Source organism: Anabrus simplex, chromosome 3 (genome assembly GCF_040414725.1).
Source record: "Anabrus simplex isolate iqAnaSimp1 chromosome 3, ASM4041472v1, whole genome shotgun sequence".
Classification (NCBI taxonomy): domain Eukaryota; kingdom Metazoa; phylum Arthropoda; class Insecta; order Orthoptera; family Tettigoniidae; genus Anabrus; species Anabrus simplex.
Genome location: NC_090267.1, coordinates 457,387,473 through 457,406,830, shown reverse-complemented (window position 1 = coordinate 457,406,830; position 19,358 = coordinate 457,387,473). Strand labels below are relative to the sequence as shown.

Genomic DNA, 19,358 nt, shown 5'->3' with positions numbered 1-19,358 from the left:
CAAATAAAATCTAAACCATTTACAAAACACAACAGATTATTTAAGGAAACTGAAAAACATAAAAATGAGATTTAAATCAAAAGTAGACAAATGACATGCAATGAAAAAGGTATTTACAGATGAGGAACGACAGAAAAGATCAGAACGAGTGAAAAGCTACTGGGCAATTAGAAAAACTTATCAAAGAAGATGTCCAGAAAATTATTGTCTGAAGTTAGTGCGATTAGCTGTCACTGCCGGAGGTCCGGGTTCGTTTCCCGGCTCCGCCACGAAGTTTACAAAGTGGTATGAGGACTGGAATGGGGTCAACTCAGCCTCGGGAAATCAAGTGAGTTGAGGTGGTTCGATTTCCACCTCAGCCAATTTTGAAATGGTTTTCCACTTTTTCTCTAGGCAAATGCCGGGATGGTACTCCCGCCCAAAGGTCTCATGCTCCAGGACACTGCCCTTGAGTCGGTAGAGGTGGGATTCCTCACTGAGTAAAGAAGTGGTCTAATGAGGCCGCACGTGATGGGGTAGAGTGGTTAGCTCTACGCCCGGCCGCCTTTGCCCCCAGGAATTAACCTGGTACTCATTTTTGGTGTAGGCTGAGTGAACCTCAGGGCCATTTGCACCTCCGGAAGTGGAAATCTCGTTTCTTAAATTTTACGACTTCCTGATGGGGATTCGAACCCACGTCTTCCGGGCGAACCGAGCACGCCTTTACCGCCTCGACCAGGCAGCCCCTGTCATACAGTACAAGAACAGAAAAATGCTTAAAATCTGTTCATCAGAAAATATATTTTCCTCCAATTTACCTTACTGGTACTGAAATGTTTTCCTTGTAGGGCATGTAAAGTATACTTGTGCAAGGACAATACTAATTTATTCACTTATACCGAAAGTACAGTTTTGAACTGCAGGTTTGATGTAAATGTGCATATACGAAGTACAGGGTGACCCAAATATCCGTTAAGATTTGACGAGGCAACACTTCACGGAATATTGAAGTTAGAGAGGTAATAATTGAAACATATGATTGGCATGACATGGGGTTTTATTGACACAAAAATAAATTAAATAGAACTTCACTAACAGCGCCGTTTCTGGTAACGTCAACAGCCGCGATTGCAGGCGCATCTGACGCCCTCTCAAAAATAAGGTAACGCTTTTTCTCTGGGCAGGAGATTCGGCGTCTTTGGAGGTTTGATCCAGTAGGGGGATAAGTAGGGCGGTTTTTTATGGTGAAGGAGATGGTGGGGGAGCGGGGATTTTGGCTGTGGCTATGTGCTTTATTGCTGTTTCGAGGTTTCTTACAACAGTTTCATTTTTAGAATGGTTTTGTTAACAATGTGCAGTTTGCTGTTGGTTTACAATGGAGTTGCAACTTCTTACATTCTATAAATATTTACAGTTATTGTGTTTTTCTTCTATCCAGGATGGTCGGTATTCACGACAGCTCATTTTATACTGTACACTGGTCTCATCACTGCCTTCGTAATATACAGGCCGTACTGTAGAAAGCGCGCCAAACCAATCAGCTGATCAATTGAGGCGAGCTAATCGAATGTTACAAATTGTACTAGTGAATGTAATCCATAAGGACTGGGGGCATTCTTAGGTTAATTGTGACCGTTGAGAGACAAAAATGTATATATAAGTATATTACGTGTTTTTCTTTAAATTTATCACATCAGAATTTACGTAAACAGCTGTTATTAAGATAATGAGACTTCGTAGTTTAGATTAGGCATGGTATCTTCACGTGGTGAGTAATGTAAATTCAAAGGACGTAATACTTCTCGTGTAATTTATTCATTTAATTGTTATCGTAAAACACGTTTTAGTGGAAATATAATGTGCTACAAATTTAACTACAGTGTGTGAAAGTTCGTAGTTGCCACAATGCTAAGATCTTGTGCATACCACGGTGAAACTACAACTATACAAGTAAATAGACATTAATATTTTCATTTTCTTCGTATGGGGGCAGTTACCTTTCTGAAAAACGAAAATCCCAACCGAAAAAATACCTGTTACGAAGAATAAAGGTGTATGTTTCACTCATTTTCCAGAGCTAATGATGAGTTCTGCTTTTGACTTCCTTGTTACACAGATTTACAACAGAACATTTTATTGTTGATACAGAACAAGTATAAAAGTGGACAGTAACCAATGGAACCTACAAACGATTATTTCTTGGGTTCGTAATGTTGAGTACGGGCTGCCTTTTCTCCCCAAACTTAATGTGAGTAAAACCCATCCCTCGGCAGTTTCCGTGAATGTGAGAAGTAACAAATAGATATGGCTGATCAGTGCATTAATATTTGGGAAAACATGGACTATTCCTAAACAAAACGTGATACAAATGTTTGAAATGAAGAAAGGGTCTGAAGAAAGTCTTCGAAGCTTAGTGCCAGAAGTGTCAACAACAACAACAACAACAAAAAGCCAAGAAAGCCATTGTATTTATGGCCATCTACAGGTATGAAAGTAAAGTTTATTAATGCACGTTTGTTGTCTCCATATTTGTATTAATGCATAATAATTATTTGTTGTCCGACTCGTTGGCTGAATGATCAGCGTACTGGCCTTCGGTTCAGAGGGTCCCGGGTTCGATTCCCGGCCGGGTCGAGGATTTTAACCTTCGTTAGTTAATTTCAATGGCCCGGGGGCTGGGTGTTTGTGCTGTCCCCAACATCCCTGCAACTCACACACCACACGTAACACTATCCTCCACCACAATTACACGCAGTTACCTCACATGGCAGATGCCGCCCACCCTCATCGGAGGGTCTGCCGTACAAGGGCTGCACTCGGCTAGAAATAGCCACACGAAATTATTATTATAATTATTTGTTGGGTACATTGACGACTAAAACACTGAAGCTTAGACCGCGTAGATCGCATTTCAAACCTACTTCTCCTAAAATTACATAGACCTGACTTACGAGTTATGATGCGATTACAGGTTTTAGTTATCTCACCTGTTATATTAATACAACATTTGTAAATATTTCAGAATTACAAAAGGTACAGACGCATTATGTTTTTGCATTACACGGGTCGGACGGAGGAAACAGTTCGCCTCTTTGTGTGACGTCATCGGAGGTACAGTACGGCCTGTACATCACGAAGGCAGTGGTCTCATGCGGCATCACTGACTTCTTGCTGTCCAGCGCCATCTGTTGGCCTGTTTGTGCACTCCTTGTTATTGTCAGTAAAACTCCATGTCATGCCAATCATGTCTGTCAATTATTACCTCTCTATCTCCAATATTCCGTGAAGTATTGCCTCGTCAAACGTTAATGGACTTTTTGTTCAACCTGTATAGGCTATAATTGGAAGTTTGCTGCATTAGCTTTCTGATATGTAACGCACTCTCATCATAAAGACTACATAAATCGTCTACCTGTTCTCCTACTTCGTCGGCTATCATCATCGGCTGCCTGCTGCTACCTTTATTTCAACATTAACGCCAGCATATGATTCATTCTTCAAATTCTACTTCGTCTGCTCGGATTGCTGGTTGTGTACTGTGTTATGTGTTTGCTCCCTAACCTGCCCTGTTCTACGTCACTGGCTGCGTCACAGATCCTTTTCGATCTTTGTTGCCCCTCTTTCCAATCCGCCCCAGCTCGGCGAGGGGGAGGACGAACTTGACTGCTGTAGCGGAAGGGCGTATGTGCCTCTCGCTCCGCTGTCCATCTCCTCTCACCGATATCTTCTAGAGACTACACTACCTGCCCCAACAGGTTACCGCTTCTCGGTTCCTAGGGTTAGTTAGGGAACTCTGTGGTCCAGGGACCCGCTTAACAACGAATCATCCCACGCCTACTAGCTCGTATTAGAATGTCCCCACAAATACACACACGGAACCAGGCTCGCAATTCCCAAAAGAGCAATAATGCGCTTCGGAAAGAGCAATTTGTCGGCGAGCCTGGGACCACTACAGACATTATCGCCGATCTTCGAGAAGTGACGGAGTGTGAGGGGGTGCCGTTATCACGGCACCCCAACCACTCAGAGGCCGTCAACCCACCAGCGAGGGCAAAGTGCAGTTCTCACTGCGCCCTCCCCCCGCCTAGCACTCCCAGTATGGCAGGACTGATCAGCCCCCTGTCAATTCACGGCAATATATTAATGGATAAAATATTGGAATTCTCGCTGGGGCCACACACACCAAGCGTGCATAGCATGTCACTACCGGCCTTCGTTCCGGTCAATGACTCGGCAGAGCGGGAGCCGAGGGTGAGTCACCGTCGCACGTGCTCCGAGAGCGGGGAACGAAATGCGCCGGAGGAGCAGCGAGCAGAATTCACCCCTGACTCGCAGCAAGTAAACCTGGCGCGCGACGTTTACCTGACGGGGCACGCCATGCAACGCTATGCGTGTACCACCACCAACACAATCACCATCACGACAACTCCATTCATCACCCCGTCAGTACCCGCCAGATCGCACATATCGGTGCAGCCGCTCCCCACTTGGCAGGCCAGCTACCGAACTGACCCCCAAAACAAGAGCAGGCGGCGCCTGGAGAGCGAACTGGAGTGGGCGACGTTGTGTAAAGGGGAACGGGAATCGGGGCTAAGCCCCGAAGTGCCGGAACCTGAACACGGGAAGGAACAGTTGCACGACTCCACTGAGCCAGCGACTGAGGAGCAACATAAACTGGAGGCTACCTCTCCCCCCAACAAAAACCGCACTCTTAAACCCAACCCAGTGGTCAGGCAGTCAGACGCCGCGAAGGCGGGACCCAGTTCCGCCAACCTGAGCGAAGAGGCAGCGCACAAGGGAAGGAAAAGGAAGAAACGGTCTCGGCGGATAGCGCCAACTAAAGTCCAACACCCACCCGTGCGAACGAAGAAATCGGACTCAGACTCGGACGAGGCTCAACTGGTGATGGACCTATCAGGTACATCCCGGGAGGCCCAGTCCGAAAGCTCTGAGGGAGAGAAACTCCGCGAGTACGGGGTGACCGATCCCGTGGTCCCAGCCACCCAGTCGGGAAACCAGGGTGACGGCTTCGGGGTGGCTAAAGGGAGGAAGAGGGGGAAGTGGAAAGGCAAAGAAACCCAGCCCCTGAGCCGCAAGGCTCAGAAAAGCGGGGTACGTAAACCAAGTACCCGAGCCGATAGTACCACAGAAACATATATCGGCTCAACCCAGCCACAGTTCACCACACACAAGAGGCAGAATCGGCAGAGTCCATCTCAACCACCACAACAAACGAAACCAAGCACCCGTAAGGGGTCAACTCCCAACCCCTTACTGTATACACTACTAACACGAAGACGCTGGAAATGGAGCTCCTAAAAAAGCTACCGCATGAACAGAGAAATTATTACTTCTCTAGGCCGAGAATAGACGCACATGGCGAGCTTTGAGAGCTACGAAATTGCTATCGGAGTGCTAAAAGGGCTGAATATTAATTTTGTAAAAGTATTGCCCAACAGCACGATGAAGCGATTCGTAGTGAGGATCCCAATAAACGGAGGTATTGCGGACGAAATCCAGCTAGCTATGAAAACGCAGGATTTCCCCGCATTCTCCGTAGTGCGGATGAGAACAGGGAATAGGCCAGCTAAAGGCAACCAATTGCTAGTTGCCGTGGCGGACACCCCAGGAGCGGACAATCTGCGGAAGATGCGGATGCTCGCGAATATGCTGGTGTCAGTCGAGCCATACCGCCCACCAGCCACTGGCCCCCAATGTGGAGTGTGTCAGAGGCATGGCCATCCAGGGGCGGCCTGCCAACTGGAGCCCAGATGTCGCAGATGCGCCGCCTCACACTTGCCTCGCGACTGCACCCACGGCAGCGTACTCTAAGTGCGCTTACTTCGGGGTGAAACACGCGGCTAATTTTAAGGACTGCCCCAGCCGCAGGGACTTCGAAGCCGCCTATCAAGGCAAAGGACCAAAGGGTGACAAGCGTGGCGACCCTAAAGCCCAAGCAGGCCCTTCAGGCACAGACGCTTCACGCAAGAAGAAATCAGGCCTCTCAGGCAAAAAGGACCTTTCAGGTCCCGCAGGCCCTTCAGGCAAAAAGGACCAAAAACAAGGCCCGTCCGGCAACCAAGGCCCATCAGGCGGAGGCATTCTAAATTTTTAACCCACACGGATGGCGGTTAAACACAACCCCGGGCCCTCAGCCAAACCAGCCCCTACCACCGTCCAAGGCAAAACCTCCAGCAATATTAGAAAGAAGGCACAGCCCCATACAATAAACGAAAGGCAGGTTAAGCCCAAGCAAGTTCCCCCCGAGCTGCCACAGGGCCCGCCCAAGGCCAGCTCCATCCCCGGCAGGGTACCTGCCGCCAACAAACCAGCACATGCCGCACCGCCCCCATCTCCCGCCCCCAGCACAGCACCAGTCTCACCCATCTCACCACCTACACCTGAAACACCATTACAGGTGCAGCAGCCAGAAGGAAACATGGCAGGAAGGGTGTTCAAGGAAAAGATTACGAAATTCTGAAAAACGTCTTCCTGAACTTGAACTTAACCGCGATCATAACCACCGGAGTTACGATAGCCAAATTAATGGCTGCGACCCTATCACTCCCATGGCTAGGGGACTTAGCGAACGCGATCTCCAGACTCCTAACCCAAGATGGCTGAAGCTGTAAAATTTATAATGTCCAATAACAGACTATTTATATTGGTATTATAAATTTACTCATTCGGGACAAATATTTCAGATTCCCTATGGGAATCAACATCTACAGGGTGTTAGGTGTATACGTGCAGATATTTATTGTAGCAATAGAGAACGATGTGACGAACCACTATATATCAAACTTTTAGTAATCCTCGGAAGTTATTTTCGAGAGCAAAGGGGTACGATGTTTTTAGAATAGGTAGTATGCCTTGTTCTTGTGAATGAATAGCTTTCCTTTGATAACAGGCAAGTCACGCACCATCCCTGCCAAACTGGTTTCTGTTCTGTTTATGTTTAAGAGCAAATGTACTACTGTGACAGCTGAGCGCTCCCTATTCAATGCCACGAGATGTTACGTAATATACTTGCCAAACTGGTTTTATGTTTACGAGCAACTGACCTACGGTAACAGCTGAAGGCTACCAGTCTACAACATGTTACGTTACATTATCGCCAGACTGGTTTGTTGTTGTTAGTATTTAGTTTCCGTCTTAGGGGTTTCAGACAACACTAGTTATCGGTTTCGGACCCTGGAGATGTATTGAATTCTCAGCGTTAATACTGGTTCATTTGCTGTTACGTCCTTTAGGGGATAGGGATATCTGTGGTCGTCAGCCCTGTGGTCTAGTGAGTATGGAAATGACCTGAAAACCTGTGTCGGTGCGCGACCTGTACGAGCGTGTTGGGATACGCACGCCGGGACGTGAAATGCGGTACGATCCCCGTTGTGCATTGCGTAAAGGTAGAAGAAGGAAGACAGTTCCTTGCGCCAACGAACAAATGCATGGCATAGGATATCCATATGAGTAGAATCAGAATTGAATTATCGAAGCACATCGAACGTTTTGTTTCAAACGAAAAATGGACATATACAACTAAGTAAATTAAACGTACCTACATTTCGTGCTTCCTGCCTGGTTGAGTGGCTAAAACGGTTGAGGTGCCAGCCTTTTGACTCCAACTTCGCATGTTCGAACCTGGCCCCGTGCAGTGGTATTTGAAGGTGTTCAAATACGTCAGCCTCGTGTCGGTATATTTACTGGTACACCGAGCTCGATAGCTGCAGTCGCTTAAGTGCTACCAGTATCCAGTATTCGGGAGATAGTGGGTTCGTACCCCACTGTCGGTAGCCCTGAAGATGGTTTTCCGTGGTTTCCCATTTTCACACGAGGCAAATGCTGGGGCTGTACCTTAATTAAGGCCATGGTTGCTTCCTTCCCACTCCTAACTCATACCTGCCCCGTCATCGCTATAATACCTATCTGTGTCGGTGCGACGTAAAGCAACTTGTCATTCGAGCCAAGACACCATTGTGGTTCAGAATATCCTCTGGTGCTTAAACATACGTTCACGGAGGTCATCTGAAGTGGTTACCTCAGTTCGGTATACTTTGTTTCTCATGTCCCCCCAGGCATAACAATCCACTGGAATAAGGGCTGGCCAATTGATAGTTCCACATCGTCCTGTCTACCGTTGAGGAAATGTTTGCACCATCGTGTAAAATCCACGTGGTTCGGCGTAGTCGAAGCGACACGTCATCTGAAAGGTCCAGTAACGTACTGTATCTACTGTACAGGAGTAAGATAACATTAATAAAAAGATGTAACCGACCTCCAACTACACCCATCCTGATATTAATTAGAACCGGTGCTGGAAACTGCCTTGTCCTATTGAATGGGGATATTCCACAGCTCATGAGTGGGATATAGTAGGTTCCAACCCCTCTTTCGGCAGCCCTAAAGGTGGTTTACCGTGGTTTTCCATGTTCACACCAGGCAAATGCTGGGGCTGTAACGTCATGAATGCCACTATCGCTTCCTTTCCGATACTAGCCCTTTCCCGTCCCATCGTCACCATAAGGAAAGCTACACCGATCAAATTTATGCAAGTAAGGTGATTGGTACCGGTCTGAGTGTCTGAGACCGTTGGGGTCCTTATCTTCCGACCTCCAACTTGGCAGGTTCAATCTTGGCTCAGTCTGATGATATTTGATGGGGCACACATACGCCAGTCTCGTGTCGTAGAAATACTGGCACGTAAATGAACTCCTGCGATATGAAATTTCGTCACCTCAGCGTCTCAGAAAACGGTATAAATTGTATGTGGGACGTAAAGCAAAATAACGCTAATAAAAAGACGATTGGTCAAAGAGACAGACTTCCCACTGCATCCATCCAGATATTAATTGAGAGCCGGTGCTAGAGGTTGCCTTGGTATACTAAATATTAAACACTCCTTCTATAAAAATTGCCTCATGTGTCACTAATACACTTGACAGAAATTCTGGATTGAGTGCTTGATCAATTAACCAGCGGCAGAAATCCACTCTTAAATCATCACCGAGCTTGATAGTAGCAGTCGCCAAAGTTCGAACAGTATCCAATATTCGGGATGTACTGGCTTCGAATCCCTCTGTCGGCAGCTTTAAAGATGTTTTTCCGTGGTTTTTCATGTTCACACCAGGCAAATGCTAGGGCTGTACCTTAATTAAGACCACGGTTGCTTCCTTCCCGATCCTAGTCCTTAGTTATATCTGTCGTCATAAAACCTATCTGTGTCGGTGCGACGCACCGATACAGATAGGTCTTATAGGACGATGGGATAGCAAAGGCCTAGGAGTTGGAAGGAGGCGGCCGTGGCCTTAATTAAGGTACAGCCCTAGCATTTGCCTGGTGTGAAAATGGGAAACCACGGAAAACCATCTTCTGGGCTGCCGACAGTGGGATTCGAACCCATTATCTCCGGGATGCAAGCTCTCAGCTATGCGTCTCTAACCGCACGGCCAACTCGCCCGATAATAATAATAATAATAATAATAATAATAATAATAATAATAATAATAATAATAATAATATTTTTTGCTGCTGGGCAGAGTGGCTCAGACGGTTGAGGCGCTGGCCTTCTGACCCCAACTTGGCAGGCTCGATCTTGGCTCAGTCCGATGGTATTCGAAGATGCTCAAATAAGTCAGCCTCGTGTCGGTAGATTTACTGGCGCGTAAAAAGAACTCCTGCGGGACTAAATTACAGCACCTCAGCGCCTCCAGAAACAGTAAGAGTAGTTAGTGGGACGTAAAGCAAATAACATTACCGGTATTATTATTAACAAGTCATTAGGAGCTGAAAGGCAGGGAAGAAAATAGTAAAATATGCGTGGTGTAGGAGGAAACAAGATGAAATGTACTTCACCCGTGCCTACATCGCTCACAGTAGTTTACTACAGGATAGTATGCGTAAGACCAGAACCAGGTCTCTTTGCGATGAGTCAGGTGTATATTCGTATTGTGGTTAGCACTAGAGGACAAAGTGTGACAAACAGGTTTTGTGTATAAACATCAAACATGCACATCAACAGACACACGCACGCAATGTACCCAAACCAGTACAGTGTAGAATGAAGAACTGCCATGCTGTGTTCAAGGTCAATATCTAGCGTTTTAACAAGCACGTCTTCCGTGTGTTGTGTTCAGCTTGCGCCACGTACAAGGCAATCGCGAACTGAAACTCTAGATTTATAATTTTTGTTATCGGTACTTCAATTTTTCTGCTCGGATTTATGAGAATATCGAACTATCGAGACTCAAAATACTACATCGATTGAGAACTGAACTCCCAACTCAATATGCTGCAGAAATGGTGTAACATCTGACATACCAATGTGAAACACGTAGCAATTGTTCAAGTGACCTCCCTGGACTACTCTGCAGGCTTCACTTCTCCGTACCCGGCGAGTTGGCCATGCGGTTAGGAGCGCACAGCTGTGAGCTCGCATCCGGGAGATTGCGGCTTCGAACCCCATTGTCGGCAGCCCTGAAGATGGTTTTCCGTGGTTTCCCAAGTTCACAACAGGCATTGCGGGGGTTGAACCTTAATTAAGGCCACGACCACTTTCTTACCATTCCTAGGCCTTTCTTGTCCGATTGTCGCCATAAGACCTCTCTGTGTTGGTGCGACGTAAAGCAACTAACAAAAGAAAATCACTTCTCCGAATCCAGTCTTCCGTAATATCCATTGGAGATCTGGCGGGCCAATTGATGGGTCCATGTCGTCCTATTCGCCATAGACCAAACGACTGATCCAAATGATCACGCAGTAAGCGGCTTATATCAGGTGGTGGACCATCGTGTAAAAACCACATGTTTCGGCGTAGTCGAAACGGAGCGTCCTCTGAAAGCTCTAATAACGTACCTATGAGGAACTCCAGGTAAGATACCCCTATGAACTGTGCAGGTAAGATGATGATAATAATGTCATTGGCTTTACGTCCCACTAACTACTTTTCACGGTTTTCGGAGACGCGGATTTGCAGGAATTTAGTACCATAGGAGTTCTTCACGTACCAGTAAATCTACTGACACAAGGCTGACGTATTTGAGCACCTTGTCAAGACTGGACTCAGAAGGCCAGTGCCTCAACCGTCTGAGCCACTCAGCCCGGCAAGATGATTGGTGCAGCACTGCGTAAAGTGCTGGCCTTCTGAACCCAACTTGGGAGGCTTGGTCTTGGCTCAGTCCGGTGGTATTTGAAGGTGCTCAAATATGTCAGTCTCGTGTCTGTAGATTTATTTGCATTAAAAAATACTGCGATAAAAAAATTCTGGCATTTCAGCGTCTCCGAAAACCGTGAAAATTAGTTAGTGGAACGTAAAGATATTATTATTATTATTATTAGTAGTAGTAGTAGCAGTAGTAGTAGTAGTAGTAATAATATTATTTTTACGGAAGTTCTAATTAAACGGGTCCATTACAGTCATCATTTTACCTATCGGTACTTACTGTTCGACGTCACTGTAAGGATTCTGTGTACTTTTCACACAGAGTACCCTACACCGGTTTTCGAGTACAGCAAGTGACCTGGCACGTGAGTCATCCTCTTCTACTTGCCAAGCCATTAGGGGAAGTGCACAACAACATGTGTTGGCCTGCGATAAGAAACAGGTTCAACAAGCCCTATACTCGGCTACTGTACTTCCGCTACGCGTGGACAGAATGACATCACTGGCGTATCCTGCTACGGCCGTTCAAAACACATTAGGTCCTGAAATATTTGGCTCAGTTATGGGCAAACTAATAGGACAAGGTAAAAAGTACATAGCATATATTATTAGATGTATTTTTCTTAGCCGACTAGCTTAATATCTGCACGTATACACCTAACACCCTGTATATCATCTGATAGCCAACCAGGCATCAATTTTTGGTAAAGAGACAAAGACTCTCATAGTGCATCGGCACTGCCAGTTGCTCCAAGTAGTCTACGTAGTGGCCTCCACGGGGTCTTCTCGATTATCTCTTTGCAACTGGACGTCTCCGACCTCCGACGCAACATTTCTTCATTATTGATCGGCTGGGTGGCTATTCAGCTCTACTGTCAGCTCCCCGCCAACCTAATAAAGGATACAGGCCGACTCCGCACTGGAAGTTAGCCTCCCCATCATGACCACCACCACTACCACTGCAACCACGACCTCCACTTTTACCTTTCTTCCCATTCCTATTACAACTGTTACGTCCTCCCACACTTCACCGATTGTTACTTCGACACTTCCTCAGTCAACATATCCTGATCCACTCAGTTTTCTTTATATCCCTCCCCGCTACTTTAACCACTCGCCAACCACCGCCGAAGAAAGCTCTACGACACCACCAGCAACGCAGCCACCGCCTCAAGCAGATGCCGCACAACAATTACCATCGCCTCAGCTACAACCAGCCCGCAGCATCATGTATAGTTGTGTTCTCCGCGGCGTGGATCCCCTCATTTCTGACAGAGACGTCATCCACGAGCTTAACCACGAAGGTATCCCTGTCGGCGAGCCTTCCGCATCTGGAATTCCTCGGAAACAACATATTTAGTCCGTCTTCACCTGCAAACTGAAGAGGAAGTCCAACGCCTCATCACCAATGGCGCACGCCTCTATAGTCGACAACTCACCGTGCAACTTTCTCGCTCCCCTCCCACACCCTTACACACCTCACGTCATCGCCCCCGAACTGCCTCCCCCTCCCCACATCGACCTCCACCACAAGTCAGTCCACCCTCTCCTTCAACGACCTCCTTCATCCCATCACCTCTAACAGCTGACCTACTCCGACTTTTCACCACCTCCTTATGTAACATCTCAGCCACCCTTCACCTCTTCGTCTCACACATCGGAACTCCAGTTTGAACCTTCACTACTCCCTAACCCACATCTCCTCAGCCAAGAGGCCCTCATCACTTCTCCACCTAATATCAATTCGCATTCCCCACCTTCTTAATTTCTCACACCTCCCAGATCTCTTCACTTCTCTCGGCCCGAGAGATCGCGTAACGATCTAGGGGGCCCACCCCGCCCGACGGGCGGGGAATGGAAACTTCTCGACAGACAGACAGACAGACTCCACGGTATGCACTTGCCAGCGTTTAGTAGGTGTGCTAGGTACCAACTGATGAACCCAACCTAGCACACGAGAGTGAAACGCTGGCAACCAGGAATGAGTTAGCTGGAAAATTTATAATGTCAAATAACGGACTATTTATATTGGTATTATAAATTTACTCATTCGGGACAAATATTTCAGATTCCCTATGGGAATCAACATCTATATCATTCAACATCTATATCATCTGATAGCCAAGTAGGCACCAATTTTTGGTAAAGAGACAAAGTCTCTCATAGTGCATTTGCATTGCCGGTGGCTCCAAGTAGCCTACGCAGAGGCCTCAACGGGGTCGGTAGATGCAGAGTGGGTTGTTGTCCCATAAGCTCTGTACTCTGACCGGCCAACCGAGCAGAGGAAAGGTGGCCACGGCTCTACCGTGGCTCTACGTCTCTGCATTCAGGAGACGGGCCTGGGGCACACTGCTGCACTTCTCACCTGGTCCCACACTTCGGCTGTCCTGAGAATGGTTTTCCGTGGTTTTCCATTCTCCTGCACTAAGGCAAATGCCGGGACAGTTCATTGTGTAGGCCACGGCCGCCCACCCTCTCACCTTCTCCGCACATCTTCACCGTAACAAGTCTCCCGGCCTGAGAGACGGCGTAACCGTCTAAGAGACCCGCCTCCCCCTTCAGGGGAGGAATGAAAACGTTTAGTAGTAGTAGCCCCCAGGGTATGCACTAACCAGCGTCTTGGTAGGTGTGCTAGGTACCAACTGATGAGCCCATCCTAGCACACGAGGGCGAAACGCTGGCAACCAGGAATGAGTTAGCTGGAAATTTTATAATGTCCAATAACGGACTATTTATATTGGTAATATAAATTTACTCATTCGGGACAAATATTTCAGATTCCCTATGGTAATCAACATCTATATCATCTCAGTGACAGTATCAAACATTGCGTGTCCTCTCTTTGCCTCAATATTGCTTGGTTGGTCGAATAATAAGATTACTAGTGACTTCCCACAAGAGTACTTGTACCTATGCGATTCCATAATGATATGTGTAATCGCCACAGATAATATAAAAAAAGAGTAGAAATTGTCAGAAATGACAGTATGGTGAACCAGATTTTCTTACCTCAGGATCAAGCTGTAGAATCTCCCATGTGTCGTTATCAACTCCAACAAAGGAGTAGATGATATGTGTGCACACGTCTCCAGGAATGTCATCTATGGTATAGCGAGCATCGCCCTTTCTCTTGTTAGCCCAGCTTTCGAAGTAACAGGATACACGACCTCGCTGACCCGCCAGGCCTCCTGCACATAATTACTATATTAAAACTTAAAAGAGGAACACAAAGTTACTCCATAACAAGGTGAATTATAACAAATTTTGAAAATATGGCTTATTGCAGGAATAAACACAATTATTTTTTAAAATACTACTTATCGTGCATTTCTTCTACAGGTCGGCCGTATAGAAGGTTCAGATAAATGGAGAAAAGCAATTTGATTAGTGGCTGTAAACCAAGTGCGAGGCCTGTAAAAGGTTAAACTCCTTAGTAAGTAGACTCTTAACCTAAATCTAGTTGTACTTTCTTTTAAAACAAAAATCACCACCACCATCTTAACCTTAAACTGAGAGTCATCATTCATGAACACTACTACCCTTGCGATCTACCAATGCGAAGTGTTGTGCTGGAGTGACCTGGCCACAGACAGCGGTGAAGATTTCTTTGCTATATTCTGTTCAGTAGGTAAACTCCTCATTCCCATCAGAGCCTCCTTAGCACGAAAAACTGAAATATTACTTTGTCATCCAATTAATTCGGAACCGGAGTGGCGGCTGGCAGGGACTAAGCTGAGAGAGTTGCGCGGGAGGCAAGAAACCCTCTGGCCGCTACCGGTTCTTGCTTTGTCTCGCAACGCAGTTTGTTTCATGCTTCAGAGAGAGCAACACTTGTGTGCAAGATGAAGTGAGAATAAATAAATAAAAATAGGCTAATAATAGTATGCCTAATGGAAGAACTCACCGGAATAAGGATGCAACCAAGAAATTTCTGAGAAATAATATTTCAGTGGAAATAGGGTGTCATCTTATGTCCTACATTTGAACTTCAAGCAGAACTTTGTCCTCCGTGGTGTAAGGATGGAGCATCAGTCAAGATGGTGGACAGTGCTTGTGTTGTTTCACCACCAGGTGTAATACATCATTCAAATAAAGGCCAGAGACGAAATCATCTCTATATTTTGAAATATTTTCTTGACAATGTTATTGTTATTTGTATTATTATTCTAATATTATTTGCCATCATTTGTATCCCAAGTGCAAGAACAGGATTTATCTTCTGTTATATACAAACGTAAGACTAGGAAACTATATGGAAGGACTATTTTATATGTTACAGTGTTCCTTTTTCGAATGTTTTAAAAATTAGATCATTTCATGGTTTCATTACTTTGTCATAATGAATTATATAACTTATTATATTCAGTAGATCTGTTACAAATAAGATCGTCGAAATTTGACACCTTCACATTTCACGAACCCCAATATGGGAAAAGAACACTTTTTAAACTATCATTAATCTCAGAGAATTTTACACCATAAAACATACTCATATTTTTAATATGCAAAATATATTCCGTCCGCCTCTGTGGTGTAGTGGTTAGTGTGATTAGCTGCCACCCCCGGAGGCCCGGGTTCGATTCCCGGCTCTGTCACGAAATTTGAAAAGTGGTACGAGGGCTGGAACGGGGTCCCCTCAGCCTCGGGAGGTCAACTGAGTAGAGGTGGGTTCGATTCCCACCTCAGCCATCCTGGAAGTGGTTTTCCGTGGTTTCCCACTTCTCCTCCAGGTGAATGCCGGGATGGTACCTAACTTAAGGCCACGGCCGCTTCCTTCCCTCTTCCTTGCCTATCCCTTCCAATCTTCCCATCCCTCCACAAGGCCCCTGTTCAGCATAGCAGGTGAGGCCGCCTGGGCGAAGTACTGGTCATACTCCCCAGTTGTATCCCCGACCAAGAGCCACTGCCCTTGAGGCGGTAGAGGCGGGATCCCTCGCTGAGTCCGAGGGAAAAACCGAACCTGGAGGGTAAACAGATGATGATGATGATGATGATGATGATTAATCTCAGAGAATTTTACACCATAAAACATACTCATATTTTTAATAGGCAAAATATATTCCTTGGTGTTTACAATGGTGATACATTCAGAATTGCTGTGTGACGTCTTGTGGTTGATATGAGCACTGTTGAAAAACCTCCCCATATCTGGCGACTTTCTTCAACTTGCAGATTATTTTCCATGGTGTCGCTTCCAATTCACACATTATTTTAAAGCCTTAATTTATAACAGTAAAACATTGTTTATAATAGATGAACTCATTTGTGTACTTGCATATGCAGTTGGTTCGAGCAATGTGGTACCATGAAATGAAACGCAAACATAATTTTCTTCTCTCTTGAAAAATTGCTACCGGGTGAGTTAGCGGTGCGGTTAGGGGCGCGCAGCTGTGAGCTTACATCCGGAAGATAGTGGGTTCGAACCCCACTGTCGGCAGCCCTGAAGATGGTTTTCCGTGGTTTCCCGTTTTCACACGAGGCAAATAATGGGGCTATTCCTTAATCAAGGCCACGCTCGCTTCCTTCCCACTCCCAGGCCTTTCCTATCCCATCGTCGCCATAAGATCTATCTGTTTCGGTGCGATGTAAAACAAATTGTAAAAAAAATGATTTGTTGTTTACATCCTTATTGCGGAGAGGTCTTCAATTATTCTATTCCATATCGAGTGTTCATTTACGATTCGAATGTTCGTACAAATTACCTTCGTGCTGTTAAGGGATTATTTTGAGAGAAATATTCCAGGTATTCGAGTTCCAAGTCGTCGGACGATTCATAGACTTGTTAGTTCGTGAAACGGGAAACATCAGTCTTAGGAAGCGAAGAAGGTGACGTATAAGTGGGTAATGGTGTGTGTAGGATTAGATTTTTTTTTTTGCTAGGGGCTTTACGTCGCACCGACACATATAGATCTTATGGAGACGATGGGATAGGAAAGGCCTAGGAGTTGGAAGGAAGCGGCCGTGGCCTTAATTAAGGTACAGCCCCAGCATTTGCCTGGTGTGAAAATGGGAAACCACGGAAAACTATCTTCAGGGCTGCCGATAGTGGGATTCGAACCTACTATCTCCCGGATGCAAGCTCACAGCCGCGCGCCTCTACGCGCACGGCCAACTCACCCTGTAGGATTAGATTTAATGAATGGATTTTGAATAAAGCGTATGACGGAGAAATTGATCCCAATCTCATTCTCTTCTCAGACGAAGCGTGATTTCACTTATGTGGGTGCGTAAATTCGCGTAACAGCCGATACTGAAGAGCCGAAACACCTAATCTGCTCCTCATGGCAAGAAATTGGGGATGAGTACTTTTTAAATGTATTAAAATGTATCAGGCAGTCTCGCTAGCTTGCTCTCGTATTGCCCTGCCGGCGGGAAGCGATAGCTTGCCGGCCAAGGCCTAGCCTCGCCTCAGCTGCGGTTCTGCGTTAACTTGATGATGGACCAATGTTCCAAGCACCAATAATTATCAGTATATAAATAAGAGGTAGAGTAATGACGAGATAAAATATTTATCTTAAATCTCCAGCTACTCCCCACCAATATTCAGAACTGTTCCACTCAGCCAAGGAACTCCCCTAGAGTGTGCCTCATGTCTAGCCACACTCACAGTCCGCTTTGGGATAGACAATATTTTGTCAACTATCCGGACCGGTAACCTTTCTGCTACGATAAAAATGTATGAGGCATGAAAGATCTGCCCTCTTTCTTACAAAGGGTTCTTAGGTAAAATTAACATTAACAATGGTAGGGCGCAGGAAATAATTTAACAAAAATTAAAGACGGAAAATATTTCCGTTATCATTCCTGGTAAGTTCAAGATATACTGCTCATCATTTCGATCTTTACAACATTGTTTTATGTAGCATTTATCGAGAGGACAGTATTTACAGATATGTTGAGAATTAGGTTTTGAAATTTTGAACCCAATATCTTCAACTCCTAACATTATTTGTTACCTATCAGCTTGGATGTAGTTTTTAATTTGCCATTTAAAGTACGCAGTTTGTCTTTCAGCGCATAGTCTATGAATACTTTTTTCCCCATTACTTTTGGTAACACACAAACTTTATTTATTTGAAGCACCCACCTTCCGGATGGGCAAAATATATCATACCGCAACAAATCGGTAAATGGATCTTGCTAGGGTAGAGAACTTGAAGTATTTGTATACTCGGTTCAACAATCAGCACAACATGAAAATGGAGATCAGTTAGAGGATTATAACATCACACAATTAACTAACAATCTTTAAACATAAATAGTAAGTATCTATTGATAGCATAAGTTTATCATCGTCTCCGTACAGGCCATGAAAGCCCTTAAAGTCACTCTGTACACAGGCTTGTCATAGATTCAATTCACACACATGCTTAAAATGAATTCAAAGGTATTTCACTTGTATCTAGATCTGTTACAAAATTGTATCCAATATATTTTATCTTCTTCTTCATCCATTCCCTTTTCCAGATTCTCTCTGGGTAGGGTAGTGTACCAAAGCCATCCACCTTACTGGATCTTTCCACCACCCCTCTTCTAGCACTTCATTGCTATCGATTCCTCTAGTTATAATATAATCCACAATAGAGTTCCTTCATCTCATTCTAGGCCGTCCCCTAGGCCTCTTTGCAGTCTCTGTATCCATTAATGTTCTCTTTGGTATTCTCTCTCCTGGCGTTCTCATCATGTCTCCAAACCATTTTCGCTTTGCTTGAAGTTTACACACTCCCACGCTTCTCCTTATTTCCTAATTTCGTATTCTATCTCATCTTGGCTTTCCCTGTATGCTCCTCAAGAACCTCATTTCAGCTGCTTGTATTTTACTTTGGTTCCGCTGTCAACGTCCAGGCTGCTGAAGCATAGGTCAGTGTAGGATTATAATAGGACGAGTATGAAACCTTCTTCTACTTCATTGGCACATCTTTATTCCATACAATGTCCCTCTAACACTGGAAGAAACGTGCAGACTGCTGTATTCTTAAATCAATTCCTCCATCCAAATTTTCACCTCGTGACACCATGCTGCCCAAAAATTAAATTTTTTTAATACTTCAAGAGGTTCATTTCCTATTTTTATCACTCCCCTGGATTTTCTGTTACCTCTCGTAATGATCAAAGCCTTGCTTTTCTCAGTACTAATCTCCATTCCAAATTTTCTTATCTCCTTATTCCACAAATCAACTTGTGTCTGTACTTCACATTCATTATCTTCCCAAACTACGAT

The 19,358-nt window shown here is 45.3% G+C and overlaps 1 protein-coding gene across 1 annotated transcript in view; it reads right to left on the bottom strand.

The window, feature by feature from the left end:
• The window catches only part of LOC136867430 (endochitinase), a 274,252-nt gene that overhangs the window by 52,676 nt on the left and 202,218 nt on the right, over positions 1–19,358 (bottom strand). The window contains exon 3 of the mRNA XM_067144633.2: positions 14,147–14,325. Within this exon, the coding sequence (XP_067000734.2) occupies positions 14,147–14,325 (179 nt within the window). The remainder of the gene's footprint in view (positions 1–14,146; positions 14,326–19,358) is intronic.